This window comes from Meles meles, chromosome 14 (assembly GCF_922984935.1).
Source record: "Meles meles chromosome 14, mMelMel3.1 paternal haplotype, whole genome shotgun sequence".
NCBI lineage: Eukaryota > Metazoa > Chordata > Mammalia > Carnivora > Mustelidae > Meles > Meles meles.
The window spans coordinates 54118102-54135339 of NC_060079.1; the positions used below are offsets into that span (position 1 = coordinate 54118102).

Here is a 17238-nt window from a genome sequence, read left to right on the forward strand (position 1 = left end):
GCACCAATTAGGAGGTGGCCACAACAGTTTGGGCCATGGTCTCCCCTCTAAACTAACATGGTAACCTGAAGACCAGTGAAAGGATGGGATACCTCAGAATAGATTCATGGTTGGAGGCCTTGAGAGCACGTTATTAAATCCATGGTTGCAGCAGGGATGGGGTGCGAAAGGAAGGAAGAGGCAGCCCCGGTGTTGCTGACTTGGGCATCTGGTCAGGTAATGATGTAACTATCCAGTACTTGAGAAACAAGAGGTAGAAAAGAGTAGGTTTGGGAGGAAGATCCTAAATTTAATTTTTGATACATTGGGCTGAGCCAGTAACTGAAGATACAATAGGGAAGGTTATTCAGGAAAGCTTGTAGTCAAAACAATGGGAGACTGGCTCAGGAATGACAAAAAAATGAGAATAGGAGAGCAAGCGGAGAAGCACATTCGTGAAACTGAGAGGTGGCCAGACAGATGGAGAAAAAGACAAGAGAAAGTAGCATAATGGATGATGTAGATGACGGTTTCTGAAAGCAATAATAGTTGGGGTAGTGCCTGGTAGGAGGAGGACTGAAGATGGATTTGGTAGGAAAGAGATCAACTTGGAATGGGCTAAGTGGTGAGACTGGAAATACCACCTGCTCTAGGAATGGAGAAGTGGAGGAAGTAGGTTCAGACATGGATTTTGTGAGGGAGGGTGGCTCCAGGGCCAGAACAGCACCATGATTTGGGGGTCATTCCCTTCTGATCATACCCCACTTGCATCCTGAAGAGATGATGCAAAAGAACCGTGTGTACAAAAATCAAAGTTGATCTAGCTCCTGTTACTTATGACTGTAGAGCCCAAGTCTGTGTTTAATGTTTTGTTTAATTTTATCAACTTCAGTAGGCTTCCCTTAAGTCAACAACATTTATCTAAATGGAAGAGTTTGGAGAAAATAGCTTTCTGACCTGTCAGTGTGTAAGACTGACCCTGTTTTTCATCAATTCTCATCTTTGGTGATAGGAAAGTCTTAAGTCATCAGATGTCCTAAAATTAAATCTTGTCATTGCTACTCTAAGTAGATCATCTCATTTTTGTCTAAAAGGCTCATCTTTTGGTGTATACTTCTGCATAAATTGGATCTAATTTGAGGGAAATTATTTTTAAATGTTGATATGGTGATAACCGTACTTTTTCTTTTCTGGCATAGACAACTGGAACCGCTTTATCAGTCATCAAGAATCTAGATTTCCCCCAAGAACTTAAATTCCTGGTTCTATCCAGTTTAAGCAGAAATTCCTCCATCATTGTCTTCTGAGGCATGGATCTTTTGTAGAATACTCACATGGCATGTATCTTGGAGAGATAAATTAGGAAGTAGAAATCCTAACTGAAATCACTGTTGAACAGTTTGTGCTTGACTATAATTATAGATCTGTTCCCTTGCAGAGTCTATGGGCTGATCTAATTCCAGGACCTAGGATTCCAGAGAGATGCCTGAGGGCCTGCCACCATGGGCAGGCCACGCCATTGAAATTATAGTTTGTAATTGAAATTATAGCTGTTCACTCTAATCCCTTTTATGTATTGGTTTGGGAGGGAGGTGGTCTGCATAAGACTTTCATTTGAAGATAGGATTTTGCAAAACAGAAAGTTTGCAAAGTCATTATGAGAGAAGACCCTGGGAGACTCAGCAACATGCCTGAGGTCCCCTGGTTATTGATAGAAATGGACCTGTAATTGCTCCTGTAATTTCTCCTTGGCCTGTCTACAGTTCTAAAGACCCCCACACCTACAGTCTGCTAGGCTGTAGCCACACTGAGGCTGTGGCTGTACATCACAGTGTAACCCCTTGTTAACTGTTTCAGAGAGTTGGTTATCTGTGCTTTTTTTTTTTTTTAAAGATTTTATTTATTTATTTGACAGACAGAGATCACAAGTAGGCAGAGAGGCAGACAGAGAGAAGGAGAAGCAGACTCCCCACTGAGCAGGGAGCCCAATGCGGGGCTCGATCCCAGGACGCTGAGATCATGACCTGAGCCGAAGGCAGAGGCTTAACCCACTGAGCCACCGAGGTGCCCCAGTTATCTGTTCTTTTATTTGGTATGGTCAAGTGGAGGTTCATCTCCAAGGCAAGAATATCCTTTTGTGGGGCGCCTGGGTGGCTCAGTGGGTTAAAGCCTCTGCCTTCGGCTCAGGTCATGGTCCTGGGGTCCTGGGATTGAGCCCCGCATCGGGCTCTCTGCTCAGCAGGGAGCCTGCTTCCTCCTCTCTTTCTACCTGCCTCTCTGCCTACTTAAGATCTCTGTCAAATAAATAAATAAATAATCTTAAAAAAAAAGAATATCCTTTTGTGAGACAATTCTTTTGGTCTAATAAAACTGTGAGACTCTTTCATCTATAGCTTAAGCTCATTCTCTTTTATCCTGTATTTGGTAGAAAAGGATAATGTTGCTGTCTGCTACAAAGTATACTTTATGTAGTTGGAGACTGTTTATTAAAACTCCATCCTGTCTTTTATTCTTCAAGATAAAAAACATCAATTAGTATCTTGTGTATCTAACCCATCATTTGTCCTCTGCCCTCATATAGCAGTAGATTCTGCTCTTTACTTGGCTTTTTTTTTTTTAATTTTTTTTTTTTTTTGTGGAGGGTAAGTGTAGCGAAGATGACCACTTATTTTCATTGAGTCATGTCTAATTTAAGCGTGTGGTAGTTTCGGTTAAGGAGAGGAATGAACCACTAATTTTTTCTATTCATAGCAGAGTTTTATTCTGAAGATTGGTGTTCATCAGGCTGATTATTAACGTGTTTTCGCTACCTACATCAAGGTTTCTGTATTTAAACTGCTTTACAAGCTTTCTGATGAAAACTTTCCTATATTATTAGCTACAGATTTTTCTTAAAATAATTCCATACTCAACTCTGGAAGAGTCAGTGATTATTTTTTGAGTACAAAGACCGTGCCTAACCCACATTTATTTCCCAAGTATTAAGCCCTATTGTCTTATGCAAAATAGATGCACAGTAAGTGTATGTTGACCAGATGAACACGTGCATATTGTTTTATTTTATTTTTTTAAAGATTTATTTATTTGACAGATAGAGATTACAAGTAGGCAGAGAGAGAGAGAGAGAGAGAGACACGGAAGCAGGCTCCCAGCTAAGCAGAGAGCCCAATGTGGGGCTCGATCCCAGGACCCTGGGATCATGACCTGAGCTGAAGGCAGAGGCTTTAACCCACTAAGCCATCCAGGCGCCCCATTGTTTTAGTACTTCTGTGTCCACAGAATATAGTAAGTTCTTGGTTCGGTGCCTTCTTTGCCTTGTTTCTAATTCTTTTTTTTTTTTAAGATTTTATTTATTTATTTGACAGACAGAGATCACAAGTAGGCAGAAAGGCAGGCAGAGAGAGAGAGGAGGAGCAGACTTGCTGCTGAGCTGAGAGCCTGATGCGGGGCTCGATCCCAGGACCCTGAGATCATGACCTGAGCCGAAGGCAGAGGCTTTAACCCACTGAGCCATCCAGGCGCCCCCCCTTGTTTCTAATTCTTACATAATACCAGGTTTTCGTAGAATAGAGTCACTTGGATTTTAAACTTGTTTTAGAGGTGGAAAAACTTCAGCATAAAGCTTTATGAATTGCCCAGTTAGCCCTAGGTTCAGTTTTAACTGCCACACTGACCTGGAGAATTTATAGGTCTTTTTTTTTTTTTTTTTTTTTTTTTCTGGAAAATAAAATGGCTTTAGGAAGAACTTCTGCTTTCAAAACAGTCTCTGTTCTTAATTATTCTGAATCAAAGACTGAAACTAGGCTGGGAATTTCGAGTTAAAATTCATGTCTGCTTGTTTACCCAAAACAAAACACATATATTATGAAAGGGAATTGAAATTTTCACAGACGTCGTGTATTTTACAACTTAAAACATTTGTTTAGGAAAATGGCTGCCCGTCTGTGAAACTGAGCATTTGTTGCTGTGTGGTGTTGTGACGGAGGTGGAAACAGAGGTCTGTCTGTTGTCCAAGGGACTGTTGTTTCTTGGGCTTGTTGGCTGATGTCACTTGGAGGAAGTTGTGACTCGTTGCTTAGGATGTCTCAGTAGGGGCCCTCTTGGCATCTGGCCTACCCTGGTTCCCCAGAGATGACGTAGCTCTGCATTGTACAGCTCGTGTGGTGGCTCTGGCCTCACCCCTCGATCTTCATGAGACAACAGGGCAAGACTTCAGGTGCCCAATAGGGGGTGGTCCCTGTCTTAGCTGAGCTCTACGTGTAGTTGCGTCGTGTGTCAATGAACCCATTGACATTGTTCAGCTAAATATGTTAAATGTCGGAGTTGCCCTTTTAATAAGTATGGTGGCATTTAGAAAAGCATTTAAATATTTTTTTTGCATTTCCAAAAATGCTATTGTGTTGAAATAAATGATATATGACATTGTATAAATTTAAGGTGTACCGTATGTTAATTTGACACATTTATATATTGTAATAGGATTGCCATTGTAGTGATAATTAGCACCTTGATCACCTTACGTAATCATCCTTTCTCTTTAGTGGTCGGAATAATTAAGTTATGGTCTGTTAGCAAGTTGGATTAGAATACCGCGCTGTGTATATTCACTGTACCGTGCTTTAGATCTCTAGGGCCTATTTATTAATAGCAAGTTTGTACCACTAAACAGTATGCACAACATGCCTTCTCACTCCTTTCCTGGGTAATAACAAATGGTCTATAAATTAAACCCAATTGTAAACAGGGCAAATGCCCAAGCTTTATTTATGCCCAGCTGATTAAAAATATTAATGTGAAGAAAAACATCTGTTGATGTGAAGGTTTTACCAAACCCAGGTTAAAAAGATTGCTGCTTCTGGTTTATCATGAAATAACTCAAGTGCACCTGGCATATAGCCTCCGTTCTTTCATGGATAGACTTTCCTCCATGTGGGTGCCAGGGACACCTGATCCCACCGTTTCGTGTTTGTTTTCAGGATCAGTTCAGTGATATGAGAATCAGCATAAACCAGACGCCCGGGAGCAGTCTTGACTTTGGGTTTACAGTAAAATGGGCATTGTCTGGGATCTTCGTTGGATCCGTCGAAGCAGGTAATTCATAGATTTAGCTCTACTCAACTTTCTTCCCCTTGTTGTCCTATGCTGTTCAAAAAACCCTCCAGAAATTAGTTTATGTGAAACGGGAGGAGACAGCACATGCCAAAAAGGCAGTAGTAAAGTGAGGAGATGCAGCCTCTTCTTAGAGACTAATAGCATTTCTTCTGCTTGCCTCATTAATTTTAGTTTTGTAGATTCTTATCTTTTGACCTTTACAGAATTCATTTGTCAAAATTTTAGACTTAATATTTGGAAATGCTTCCAATCAACAATTGACCGGAAATTCCAAAAGAACTGTCCATGATTGGCTGTGTTTGGGATGGCTGTGTATGTGCTGTGTAATAAATTGGTGTTTTCTGAGCATCCTAATGTATCTGTTGCTCGTGGAGTCCTCAGGATGCTTTGGGACTTGTACAAAAGCAGCCTCTTCCCCATCCAGGGTTCTACCAAGTCCCTCCCAGGAACTCTGAGCAAAATATTACCACAGAGCCTAAAATTAAGCTACTGTAGTTAAAAGGAGCTCCTCATTTACATATTTTAGCTATATCAAATTGCATGCTAACTCTGGTTATTTTTTTTTGAAAATTCAAAAAGACTGTTTAATTAGATAACGGGAAGTGGTAATTATAAGTGGTTTTAAATGGCCTTGCTTTTTTTTTTTTTTTTAATCCATTCCAGAGTGCATTTGGATTTGGAAGCTCAATTAAAGTATAATATATTTCACATTTTGAATTTAAAAATAATTTAAAATTTTCTTTGTTCTTACGAAGGTAATAAAGTTTATGGAACAGATGAGCTTATTCTTTTATATGTTAATGAAGATACATGCTCTAGCATAAAAAATGCATTTGATGCTTTGTATGTTGTAGATACTCAAATATTTGGTAACTTAAAAAAAAATTCCTGACTCTGCTCTACCTGAAAAATCTAAGAATGGTTAGTTGAGATTAAGAAGTCATTTTTTCTCTAAGTAAGCAATGACTAGCTGAACGTAGATTTTTTTGTTTGGAATTTTTTGTTATTGGTTGTGTAACTTATTTTGCTTTCTATAGGTAGCCCAGCAGAATTTTCCCAGCTACAGGTAGATGATGAAATTATTGCCATTAACAACACCAAGTTTTCATATAAGGACACAAAAGAGTGGGAGGCAACCATGGCTAATGCTAAAGAAACTGGAAACCTAGTAATGGATATCAGGCGCTATGGAAAGTCTGGTGAGTTGGGTTTTACCACTCTCTGCTTTTCTCAATGGGGAACTGGTCTTTAGCAAGTGGTTTTAACAGCTGGCTTCAATAACTTTTTTCTCATTTTTTATTTACTTTTTATTTTTTGGCTTCAAGATGTTCTGTGGTTATGCCGAAACAAATCTTGAACAATCCCTCCTTGACTATTCTATCTGAAAACTTTTCTCTAGCAAATTTACTGGATTCTACATTATTGATTGATTGATTAATATGCTATACTGACTCTGAATGCAGATAGTAACTGAAAGCTACTGTAATTGTATCTGCATTTGGGAGTCTCATAACAATTCTGAGGATTAAGAATCACACTATGACTTTACTTTCTCGACAGCACCGTAACTAACTGGTGTTAGAGAGAACATGGTAGGTCATATTACTGCTGTTCATGATCAAGGAACTGTCAGTATAATTCTATTACTGTGTTTCTTCATTGTTGAGGTTAGATGGGGAAGGCCATTAAACCCCCGGCCACCTCCCAAATTATGATCTCAAAATGGGATATTCAGTTCTGGTTTACAGAAAGAGTCAGTAAACTTGCTAGTCTTTTCCTTATTAATATGATCTAACCCTTGTGTTTTCAGAAGGTGATCTGTTGGTCAAAACCCCTGCACTCTTTACTTCTTTCACACACTACCTGATTTGTTTGTGTGTCTTCTGTATGTATATTTTATGTATGTGCATTCACTAACTTTGTTCTTTCCACGTCACCATTTATGTGTATTCATTTCTTGATCATCATGTGCCAATCAGACTGGGGCAAAGACCAACCTTCCCTGCCATTTACACGGCATAAAACTCTCAATCTCACCAGTATGGCTACCAAAATTATAGGTTCACCCGAAACAAAGTGGATTGATACAACTTCTGGAATTTACAACTCAGACAAATCTTCAAGTCTGTCAATAACAACTGATTTCTCAGAAAGCCTCCAGCATTCTGTAAGTATTTTGAGAAGTAGGAGTATTTGTGTAGAGCAAAGTGTCTGTAGGAAGTGTGTGTGGGGGGAAAGAATTTGAACAATTTTGATCCTACTTCAAAAACATTTAGTTGAATAAGGTAATTTATAGTAATGAGAGTAAAATGTGATTTTGATAATCCTAAGGCAGTACTCATAGATAAGTAATAGTTATAATCATTGTAAAATCAAAAGATCCTGTAGTAGTGTTCTATAGGTATTTCCTACCAATCTTCAACATTATACCCATTTCTCAGATCTTTGTGGATGTGAAGTGGTAATGTAATATACTGTAATTTTACATGTAATGTAAAATTATGTACTGTAACTTTTCTATGCTTTCTTTAATCTTTGTGGGTAAATTACACACAATTGCTTTACTTATTTTAAAACATGAAACATTTTTAGATCTTGTGTAGATGATTTTGATGGGTAGACTTCAATGTGTGGTTAAGAGATACTCAACTACATTAACTGATTAAAAATAATTACAATGTAGAAATTTTTCCAAGTATGACCAAGCAATAGTTAAATTTCAAATAAATATTTGTCTTGACTCCCTAGAGATAGTTGTTATTATCCTAAGATATTCTTTTATCTAATAAGGAGATCCTGTACCTTGTGTAAGAAAAGCTTAAATGCTGAAGAATTGTCTATGCTTGTGTTGCTTACTCATAAATATAAGCTAAGTGAACTAATTATTTGGCGCATAGGATTTCTTAGAAAAATAACGACTGATTAAACTTAAAGTTGTCCATGCTTATAGATAGATGGTCATTAATCCTTTCACAAATACTAAAAAATAATTTAAAAAATTTTCTATCTGTGTAAAAAGCTGTAAGAAATACACTAATAGCCTGTAAAACTCATCTTACTAAAATATTTTCACTAATGGGAAATGCATTATTTGAACCCAAAGTCCGACAGGACAGAATGTTGTTAACTGGCCTTTTATCCTTCCAGAATACTGAATCCAAGGAAATGAATGGAATTCATGATGAAAGTACTACTTTTGAATCAAAAGGTAAATATCACCATTTTAACTACATTTATAATATAGAAGTCACAGCATTCAAGTTCTTCTATTATAAGAATTAATAACAAGTGAGTCTAAGAAAAACCGATCCCACTGCAAGCTGAAACTAAAAGGTTAGCACAGAGATCCTGTTGCAGCCAGGTGGAAGGGCGGTCAGTTCCAGGATTTGAATAGTTCAGGAACTGCAAACAAAGCTTTGGCAACCTGTCCAGGAGCTCTGAGGGCCTGTGCGTCTAAGTCAAATAAGAAAGACTGGTTTTCCTGAGGCCGTTAGCCTTCTTGCTGTGGTATGTTGGCAAAGGGAATCTTAGTTAAATCTGAAACAATGAGTGAGGTTTCCTTTCCCCCTTTATTGTGATATGGACAAGTTTGCAGGCAGCTAATATCAAGTAGAGAAATGGCAATAATCATTGTTAGGCAAAGGACCCAGTTGTAATGAAAAAGCAGGTGTGGTATTTGGGGAGATGTTGTATCATGGAGTTACCACTCTCTTCCTCCTTCTGTTTGTCCATAAATCATTGTTGCCTCATGCTATTACTACTCCTTAGGCATACAAAATAAATAAGAAAGATCTGGTCCACAAAGTCAGGGAAAGAGACTCAAAAAGACCAGACTCCTCCTACCAGGAAACTAGACTCCCATCCAGCTGGGTCAGTTTTATGGCTTTGCATCTGCCTTTACCAGTTCATAATACATTAGGTCACAGCCAAACCAAGTTTCTAAATTCCCCTTTATTGATGATTTATTTTGGTATTTAATTTCTGCTAGGTAGAAGTGACTGCGTCTTAACAGTGCATTCTTTACCAAGGAGTTTTTAAAGCAAACATCATTTATTTTGGATTCCCCATGTTAAATCCAAGACACCCAGGTCCCACTCTGCCAGTGACTCAGGCAAAGCAAACTGCTAAGACACGAAACTCGTCATTAGTGACTCTGTATGCACGCTTGTCATTGGAGGGTTTTCTTTAGACAAGTAAGCACCAACTAATATCAAGTAATAATTGCATTTACAACTTATGGATAAACTGAAGTATATGAATCATTTGTCATAAACTTGCAACAGATCTGTAGAGGTCAGAATGTTTCTTTTCTTTTTTTCTTAATTAGACTGAACTCCATTTGCTTAAAGTTAGTGGCTATAAGATGTTAAATTAAGGCAAAATTCTTTAGCTAGAAGAATATTTTAATTTGGACATTTGTTCTTATTTTATCTTTCCCTGGGTATTAATTTATTTTCTTGTCTAACTCCCCACTATTTCTCAGTTCATTTTTTACTTAGTACTGCAGAAACTCTTAGTTACAAACAATTCTCCTTGGACTTGTAGATTTTGGGTTGATAAACCTAAGCAAAACATTTTAGTTTCCATTTCCCTAAAACTGTGTGATCTAGCACGGAAGTGTTTTGGCTTCTATGAAACTATGATGCTATCTGCTAGAATTTATTAATAAAATAATTAGTTCCATTACTAATTTAGATGTAGTATAGACTACTAAAAATATGTGTCTTTGTATATTGAAATAATCCATATCTTCTATGGCTATCAGTTTTGTCATTTTTCAACTAATGCTGCGGATTAGAAAGGTGTGTCAGATACCATTTAGTTTTCCAGTGGTGAGAGATTACAATGAATGATGTGGTATTGATATATTTTTTTTTTGTATTTTTCAACTAGCATCTGAACCTATTTCTTTGAAAAACTTAAAAAGGCGATCACAATTTTTTGAACAAGGTAAACTACCAAGATAACAATTCATGTACTTTCATGGAATTGTTCCCATTCTCCACTCTGTCCTTGCAGTCTTTGGTGCTGGGCACTAAGCCTTTTCAATTTGGCTGCCATTGTGACCAAGCGACGTAACCCATTTCCATTCTTTTCCTAGGGTCATCAGGCTTTTCTTACAGTTCATGGGTCTACCTCTGTGGTAATGGGTCTTTGCGTGTCTTTTGTATACCTCTGGATTTTTTTTTTTCCTAATTAAAAAAAGATTGAGATGCTGTTAAACACGCTTCTTTCCACTGGGTGACAGTAAGAAATGAGGAACTTCACTTAAGGCCTTACTGCTTCCTACCAATTGCGTAATATTAGATTACACCAACACCCGATTGTTGAACTTTTGAAAACTCTAACTTCTGGGGAAAATGCTCTTTAAGAAGAGCAGAGTTGTTTCTTGCTATTGGAATGATGGCTTGGCAGTGTTCATAGGACCGCCCTGTTGACCCTGAAGAAAATTAAATGTAAATTTCGGTTGCGCTTCTGAACACATGCGTTTTGAGCCTCCCCGTGTTGGTGTAGTTGGGCTGTGCTGGCTTCTGTGCTGTGCATGTGGCATTTCTTCCCCCTCTCACGGCTGTCTGATGCCCTGTCTCATGAGTGCAGTCTGAGCTGTGCTGTGCTGTCAGAACTTAAAAGTAATAGCCAACATTTGAGATGCAATGGCACAGAGAGGAGTGTGCTGTAGGCGTCTAAATGTTACTGTTTCTTACTTTTAAGATGATCAAAAACCTTTACACGCTTGCTGGACTCATAGGTTAAAAAAACAAACAAACAAACAAACAACAAACCGAGGAGTATTTTTTTGGGGAATTAAGGTTTCTTTTTGACCATAAATAGGAGTAGCTCACCAGCTGTGCATGTACGAGGTCTATTTGTGTCAGTATCCATAGTGTTTTTGATATTTTTGTTAAATTCCTATTTTTTTAAAAGATTTTATTATTTGACACAGAGAGATCACAAGTAGGCAGAGAGGCAGGCAGAGAGAGAGAGAGAGAGAGAAGAAAGCAGGCAGGCTCCCCGCTGAGCAGAGAGCCTGATGTGGGACTCAATCCCAGGACCCTGAGATCATGACCCAAGCCAAAGGCAGCGGCTTAACCCACTGAGCCACCCAGGCGCCCCTTAAATTCCTATTTTTCTATGGTAATTTAGTTGAAGCACTATGATACTTCTAGCTCACACTGGCTAACAGAAGATAATTCCTTTCTTTCTCTAGTCTAATTTTCACTCACTTCTCTTCAACAGGCTATTTTAGGGAAGAATATTTTCCCAAGTCTCACAGTAGTTTTCTTTTTAAAAAAATGTGTAAGTGAACAATTTATTTGACAGCTGAGGTTTCGGGAAAATTAAAAATACTGTATGATAGCATCTTTTGTGAAATTTGCTTAGTTGGTTTTTTGGGTTTTTTTTTTTTTTGTACTACATACAGACACACATTCCTGTAGTACCCCCTAAGAATAAAGAGAAGAATATTAGGCCCATAGGTGTACACGTGAAGTTTGAATATTTGTGCTGCGAGTAACAGGAGAAGAAGGGGAAGGATTTCCTGAACATGTTTTTGTGGTGTCTTATTTAAGAAAAGTAGCTTATTAGCAAGGAGACCTGGAAAATCTGATACGGAGCTGGCGCGTTAGCTTTAAAGAGTGGCAAGTAAAAATTTGGATTTGGCAGGTAACATACCATTTGAAAACCTTTTTTCTCTCCCTGTTGGGCTCAGCTGTGACATACTACCTGGTGTATTCATAAAAGAAGCCTGAGACCTCTTCAGGAGACACCAGCCATCCAGCTCGAGTACCAAGGGCTAAGGGATATCTTTGGCAACCATACTTTCTCTCTCTTTGTTTTAAATGACTTTGACTTTGGAGGATGAGTAACAAGCAGATGGAATTGAAGAGAAAAACTGAGATTCTGCTGTGGTTTAAAAAAAAAATCACTGATCTCAGTATCCTGGCATAGAAACAGCTAATATGACTCTGTAAAAAATTATTTCATAGAAATGAAAAGACTTATATATTTTTTTCTTCCTTTCCAACACGCTGCAACACAGGAAGCTCGGATTCTGTGGTTCCTGATGTGAGTAGCATTCATTTGTTTTTAGAACAAGTAAGGTGACTTTGGGGGGACTGAATCAGCACGTACTAGCGTTGCTTATTTTCGGTTGCATAAGAATTTATCAAGGGGTAGTCTTTCCAGGTTGAAAAGACCCACTTTGAAACAGAAAGCCAAACCTCCTCTGGTACCGCTTAGGCAAAGGGTAGGATAAATCATTCATGAAAGTGGAAGTGCTTCAGTAGATGACTGAATGAAATAATATGTTCTTCCTTTGTTTGCTCATCTTCTCTTATAACTGGCTAGTTTCCAGTCCCGACCCTCAGTGCCCCGAGCCGCTGGGCGTGGGATCAGGAGGAGGAGCGGAAGCGGCAGGAGAGGTGGCAGAAGGAGCAGGACCGCCTGCTGCAGGTAGAGCGGAGTGCTGTGGGCCCACAGGAGTTCCGCTGGCTTTCCCTGCTCAGTGTCAACCGGCACCAGGAAGCAAACTAAAAAATCAGGAGCTAATAACCTCATAATTAACAAATCTTTTGCGAGGCGGCACATTTTGCATTCATTACATTTCTATTTTAGCTTTCCAAGTCCTCCTTTTAAAATAATTATTTACCGTGTGTATTTTTTAGAATGTGGCACTATGGTTTTCTGGACTTTCTTATGTGTGACAGGTGTATGGATCATAAGGACTTGCACCCACTAAGCTCTGTGTGCTCACTCCACTGCAGGGAAATCCAGTCCCCCTTGCAGGTAGCCAGGGGCTTCACTCAATTACAACTGTGGTAAAGAGTGGCTACAGGTTCAGTTCTGAGTGTCTACCCTTTCCTGAGACCGCCATTTAATTCGATATAAGCTCTTTCGTACTTTAGGGATGGAAGTCCAATGGGTGAAAATAATATCACCATCTTTAAAGATTGAGGTGAAGGGTAGAGCTAGCAAAAAAGCTGGTGAAAACGATGCCATATAACATCATTAATCTGTTAATTAACTAATTAACTAATATGCTATCTCTCCTTATAGGAAAAATATCAACGTGAGCAGGAGAAACTCAGGGAAGAGTGGCAAAGGGCTAAGCAGGAAGCTGAGAGAGAGAATTACAAGTACTTGAATGAGGTAGTGTTGGAACGTGCTGTGTTCTTCTCTGTCTCAGTGAAATTCTCCGGGAAATGGAAGATCCTCTGTTTCACCTGCTTTTGCCACATATTTACTTACATAAGCTCTTAGAAAAACACAACGAGCTCTGATTTGTCGGAATTCTGCTCTGATGTTTCAGCCCTTCTCTTAGTTTCTCTACTGTATCATCAAATGGTTCTATTAACGAGCCCTGACTGCGTCTTTCTCCTTCGCACTTGTATTTCCCCCACGGGTGGCTTTGGTAGCGGTAAAAGGAAGCCCTGGCCAACTCTCAAATAGAACACGAGTAAATGAAATTGTAACGATGCCCAGATTCGGACGGGCTTCTCTTTCCCCCTGGTCACACAGGAGCTGATGGTCCTGAGCTCAAACAGCATTTCTCTGCCCACGCGGGAGCCCGCGGCGGCCGCCTGGGAAGCCTCCTGGGGTGAGGGGTCCAAGTCGTCCGACCAGGAAGGAACCCGAGCAGGGGAAGAGGAGACGAGAGAGCCCCCCAAGGACGACGCGGAGGAGGACCAAAGGAAGAAGCTGCAGGAGCGCCTGGCTCTTGAGGAAGAGAGGAAACTGAGGGAGCAACAGTGTCAGCGAGAGCAGGAGCAGAAGCGGTGGCAGGAGGCCGCCCAGCAGCAGACCCGCCCGGCAGAGAGAGAGAGGGAGACTTCAGTCAAGATATACCAGTACAGAAGGTTTGTGCTGCCGCCGGAGCACACTGCGATGTGTTCACGTTGGCGCTGCTTCGCTCCGCCCATTCCCCACTTGAGAGGCTCCTGGTGGGTCTCTACCATCCATTTGCTACGCAAAGCGTTACATTGTAGAGCGGGTCCTATCGCCTTACAGCTGTTCAGACGGCTTCCTGACACGTTAGAGTACCGCCCGCGTCCTCGCGGTGACCTAGAAGGTGCACAGAGCTGGATCTGGACCCTGTGGTCTACTTGGCTTCCCACCGCTCTTCCCCTCCCTCCGTCCGTTCCAGCCACACGGGTCTCCCTTTTCCTGCTTGAACATGTCTAATGCATTCTGCCCCTGAACGCTGGCATTTTTTAGTCCCTGTGCTTGCAGAGGCCTTCCCTCACCTCTTTCCTCCTCTTCTCCTTTGCTTTGAGTCTCTCTTCATACGTCACCTTCTCAGACTTTCCAGCCTACCTCGTCTAAAACATGTGCCTTTTCCCCACACGGTGTCCCACATGCCTTACCATGTTTTATGTTCCACATTTGTCTGGAACCCTGAAATGTAAGAATGGCATTTAATCCTCTTTTTGTTTTGTTTGCTTCCGTAGCCCAGCCCTAGAGCAGTGGCAGGCACTCCCTCTGCATTTGTAGGATGAGTGAATTGCAAATGTCTGTTAGTGGGGCTTCTTTCTGCAGTGATTGATCAAAATGCTTCTGTATGTTTAGTTTTCAACCCAGAGACCATCTCATGAAGAGACTAGAATAATCTTGTTCTGATGTCAATTTCTCTAGTTCAGGAAGAGTGTTAAAGTCCAATATGTTGACCATAAACTCTTCTTTCTGTCTTTTAGACCTGTTGATTCCTATGACATACCAAAGAGAGAGGAAAAATCTTCAGGGTTGCTTCCTAGTGATAGGTATGTGGGACATTTTGTTGTAATTTCATTGGAATAATAGATGAACATTTGAGGGCTTGCCTAGATGTATTTTAGAACTACTTTGGCTCTTGATCTTTTGTGGGATATAAAGAGATCTTGCTGGTTGACCTTCGTATGGACTAGCTTTTGCTGTATAACCAGCTACCCCTCAACTTAGTGATTTCACATGATTTTGTGGGTAAGTATTTTGGGCTGATCCTAATTGTCAGTTCTTCTAGTTGATTGGGCCCCTCACACATCTCCTACTAGTTTACTAGGCAGCTCTGCTTTGGGGAGTTGGCTGTAAGCTGCAACAGTGAGAACAATTAGGCCATGTTCTTTCAAGATCCAGCAAGCCAGTGCAGTCTCATGTACATGTACATGAGTCTCATGTACATGGGAGCTGAGCCGAGAAGACAGAACTAAAGGGAGGAAGTCTACATTCTTGCAGTGTACGTTCTGAACTGGCCCACTGATGCTTCTGTTGCATTCTGTACCTAGAGTAAAATCACAGACCAGCCCAAGTTCACAGAACAGAGAAAAATTTACCTCTTTATGGGAGGAGCCACAATGCAAGGGGAATGGACAGAGGGTAGAATTGTGTTCATGTTGTACAACTGCCTTAATTTTTATTTTAAAGAGGTTGTAAGCAATAGCATCAGCTTGCCCCAAATGAAGTTACATGTGGACCTCTGAAATGAGAATTGTGGCCTTCTCTTAGTCTGTTGAGATGTAAGATGTTACATGTTAGCTATATCTTAAAATTTCCTGAGACATAAATTTAATGTTTTAAAGTAATTTTTAAAATACTTTGCTGTTTTGAAATCACTAAGGACTTCTGAACAGACTCTCTCTATAAATATCCAGTGTATGACCATGAATTTGTGTTTTCAGAGCTGACATTTCTTCCTCAGGAAGTTTACCTTAGAGATATGGAAAGACTCATCTCTATGGGCAATCAGGCTGACTGAGTGGGACTCCTAGTAGGGAAAATTAATATATAGATAGTAATGGGCTGACATTAAGTTAGAAAAAATTTTAGTGATGGATGCTCTTATTTATATTAAAGATTTCTGGGTAACTGTGGATCATTAAAATTGTGTATCTGCCTTGTTAAAAATATGCATTTATATATATATATTTAAATAGTCTTTGTTTATGTAGCTTATAACCTGGAGAAAATAATTACACTGCAGTGGAAAATGTAACAAATCCTGGAAAATTTAGAATGCTGCTAGGCAGTTGTGGTAGACCAGGCCTTCGAGGTGTTAAGGGGTATGACTGGACATTTTGTAATAAAAATCATTTTCTGTGTTAGTACAAGTGAAACCATTCATGAAAGTTGCCCCCAATTGTGATTACTTTAGTACGGATTATACTTTGTTGTATGTTGCATGTATGTACATATGTGTTGTATGCATGTAGCTGTGTGATGTATTGATATGACAATGTACATTATTCATTATCACCACGATTGTTTGAAGTTATGGTGCTTAGTAGAGTGAGGATGAGACCTGCCTAGACTGATACCGAAACTTCAATGTTGTCATTACAAAACCCAGCATCTCTAGAGGTTGCCCATGCCTCTTGGCATAGCCAGGGTAGCATTTGGTCAGTGGCTGTATTGGAAGAAGTTCCCAAAAAGTTGAGTTCTCGGCCTTTGGGCACCATGAAGGAAGAGATAGTATGATATTAGGTGATCTGATGACAGATGCTTGGTACAGCCTATGTGATTGAGATCTGGAAGGGAATCAAAGTGTACAAATTGGTTAAAAATCATAGGCTTAATCATCCTACAAACTGGAGAAGGTCTTCACATGTTCTTCCCATACTCTTATTTAGAGACATCTACCTTGTACAACATGAAAAATTCCTTATTAAGAACGTAAATATAGCTTTCCACAGATACAGGAAATAAATTAACATTTTTAAAGCAATATCTTTGGTGTTCTTACATCATACATGTAAAAAATATGTTCTTGGGGCACCCGGGTGGCTCAGTCATTAAGTGTTTGCCTTCGGCTCAGGTCATGATGCCAGGATTCTGGGATGGAGCCCTGCATCAGGCTCCCTGCTCAGTGGGAAGCCTTTTTCTCCCTCTCCCACACCCCCTGCTTGTGTTCCCTCTCTCACTGTGTCTCTCTGTTGTCAAATAAATAAATACATAAAATCTTAAAAAAAAAGATGTTTTTAAGGAGATGTCTATAATATGTCGTGTTTTGTGTTGTAGGAACAAATCCAGATCCACAACTGAGCTGGATGATTCCCCTACAAATAAAAATGGTAAATGTGAATTTTTTTTTCCAAATTCTTCAGCACAGTTGTTTGCTTATGCTATCGCAGGCTATGATCAGTATTTTTAAAGTCAATATAGTTCAGATTCATTAAGATT

The 17238-nt window shown here is 39.8% G+C and overlaps 1 protein-coding gene across 5 annotated transcripts in view; it reads left to right on the top strand.

The window, feature by feature from the left end:
* LMO7 (LIM domain 7) overlaps positions 1–17238 on the top strand; it is a 207034-nt gene that overhangs the window by 178420 nt on the left and 11376 nt on the right. For 3 of the 5 annotated variants that reach the window (XM_046028238.1, XM_046028240.1, XM_046028241.1), the window contains 11 exons: positions 4956–5070; positions 6129–6290; positions 7071–7258; positions 8239–8299; positions 9985–10041; positions 12131–12156; positions 12439–12543; positions 13147–13239; positions 13609–13946; positions 14781–14846; positions 17077–17129. In XM_046028238.1, coding sequence (XP_045884194.1) covers positions 4956–5070; positions 6129–6290; positions 7071–7258; positions 8239–8299; positions 9985–10041; positions 12131–12156; positions 12439–12543; positions 13147–13239; positions 13609–13946; positions 14781–14846; positions 17077–17129 — 1264 coding nt within the window. The remainder of the gene's footprint in view (positions 1–4955; positions 5071–6128; positions 6291–7070; positions 7259–8238; positions 8300–9984; positions 10042–12130; positions 12157–12438; positions 12544–13146; positions 13240–13608; positions 13947–14780; positions 14847–17076; positions 17130–17238) is intronic. The other 2 variants (XM_046028239.1, XM_046028242.1) reach the window with 1 other exon arrangement.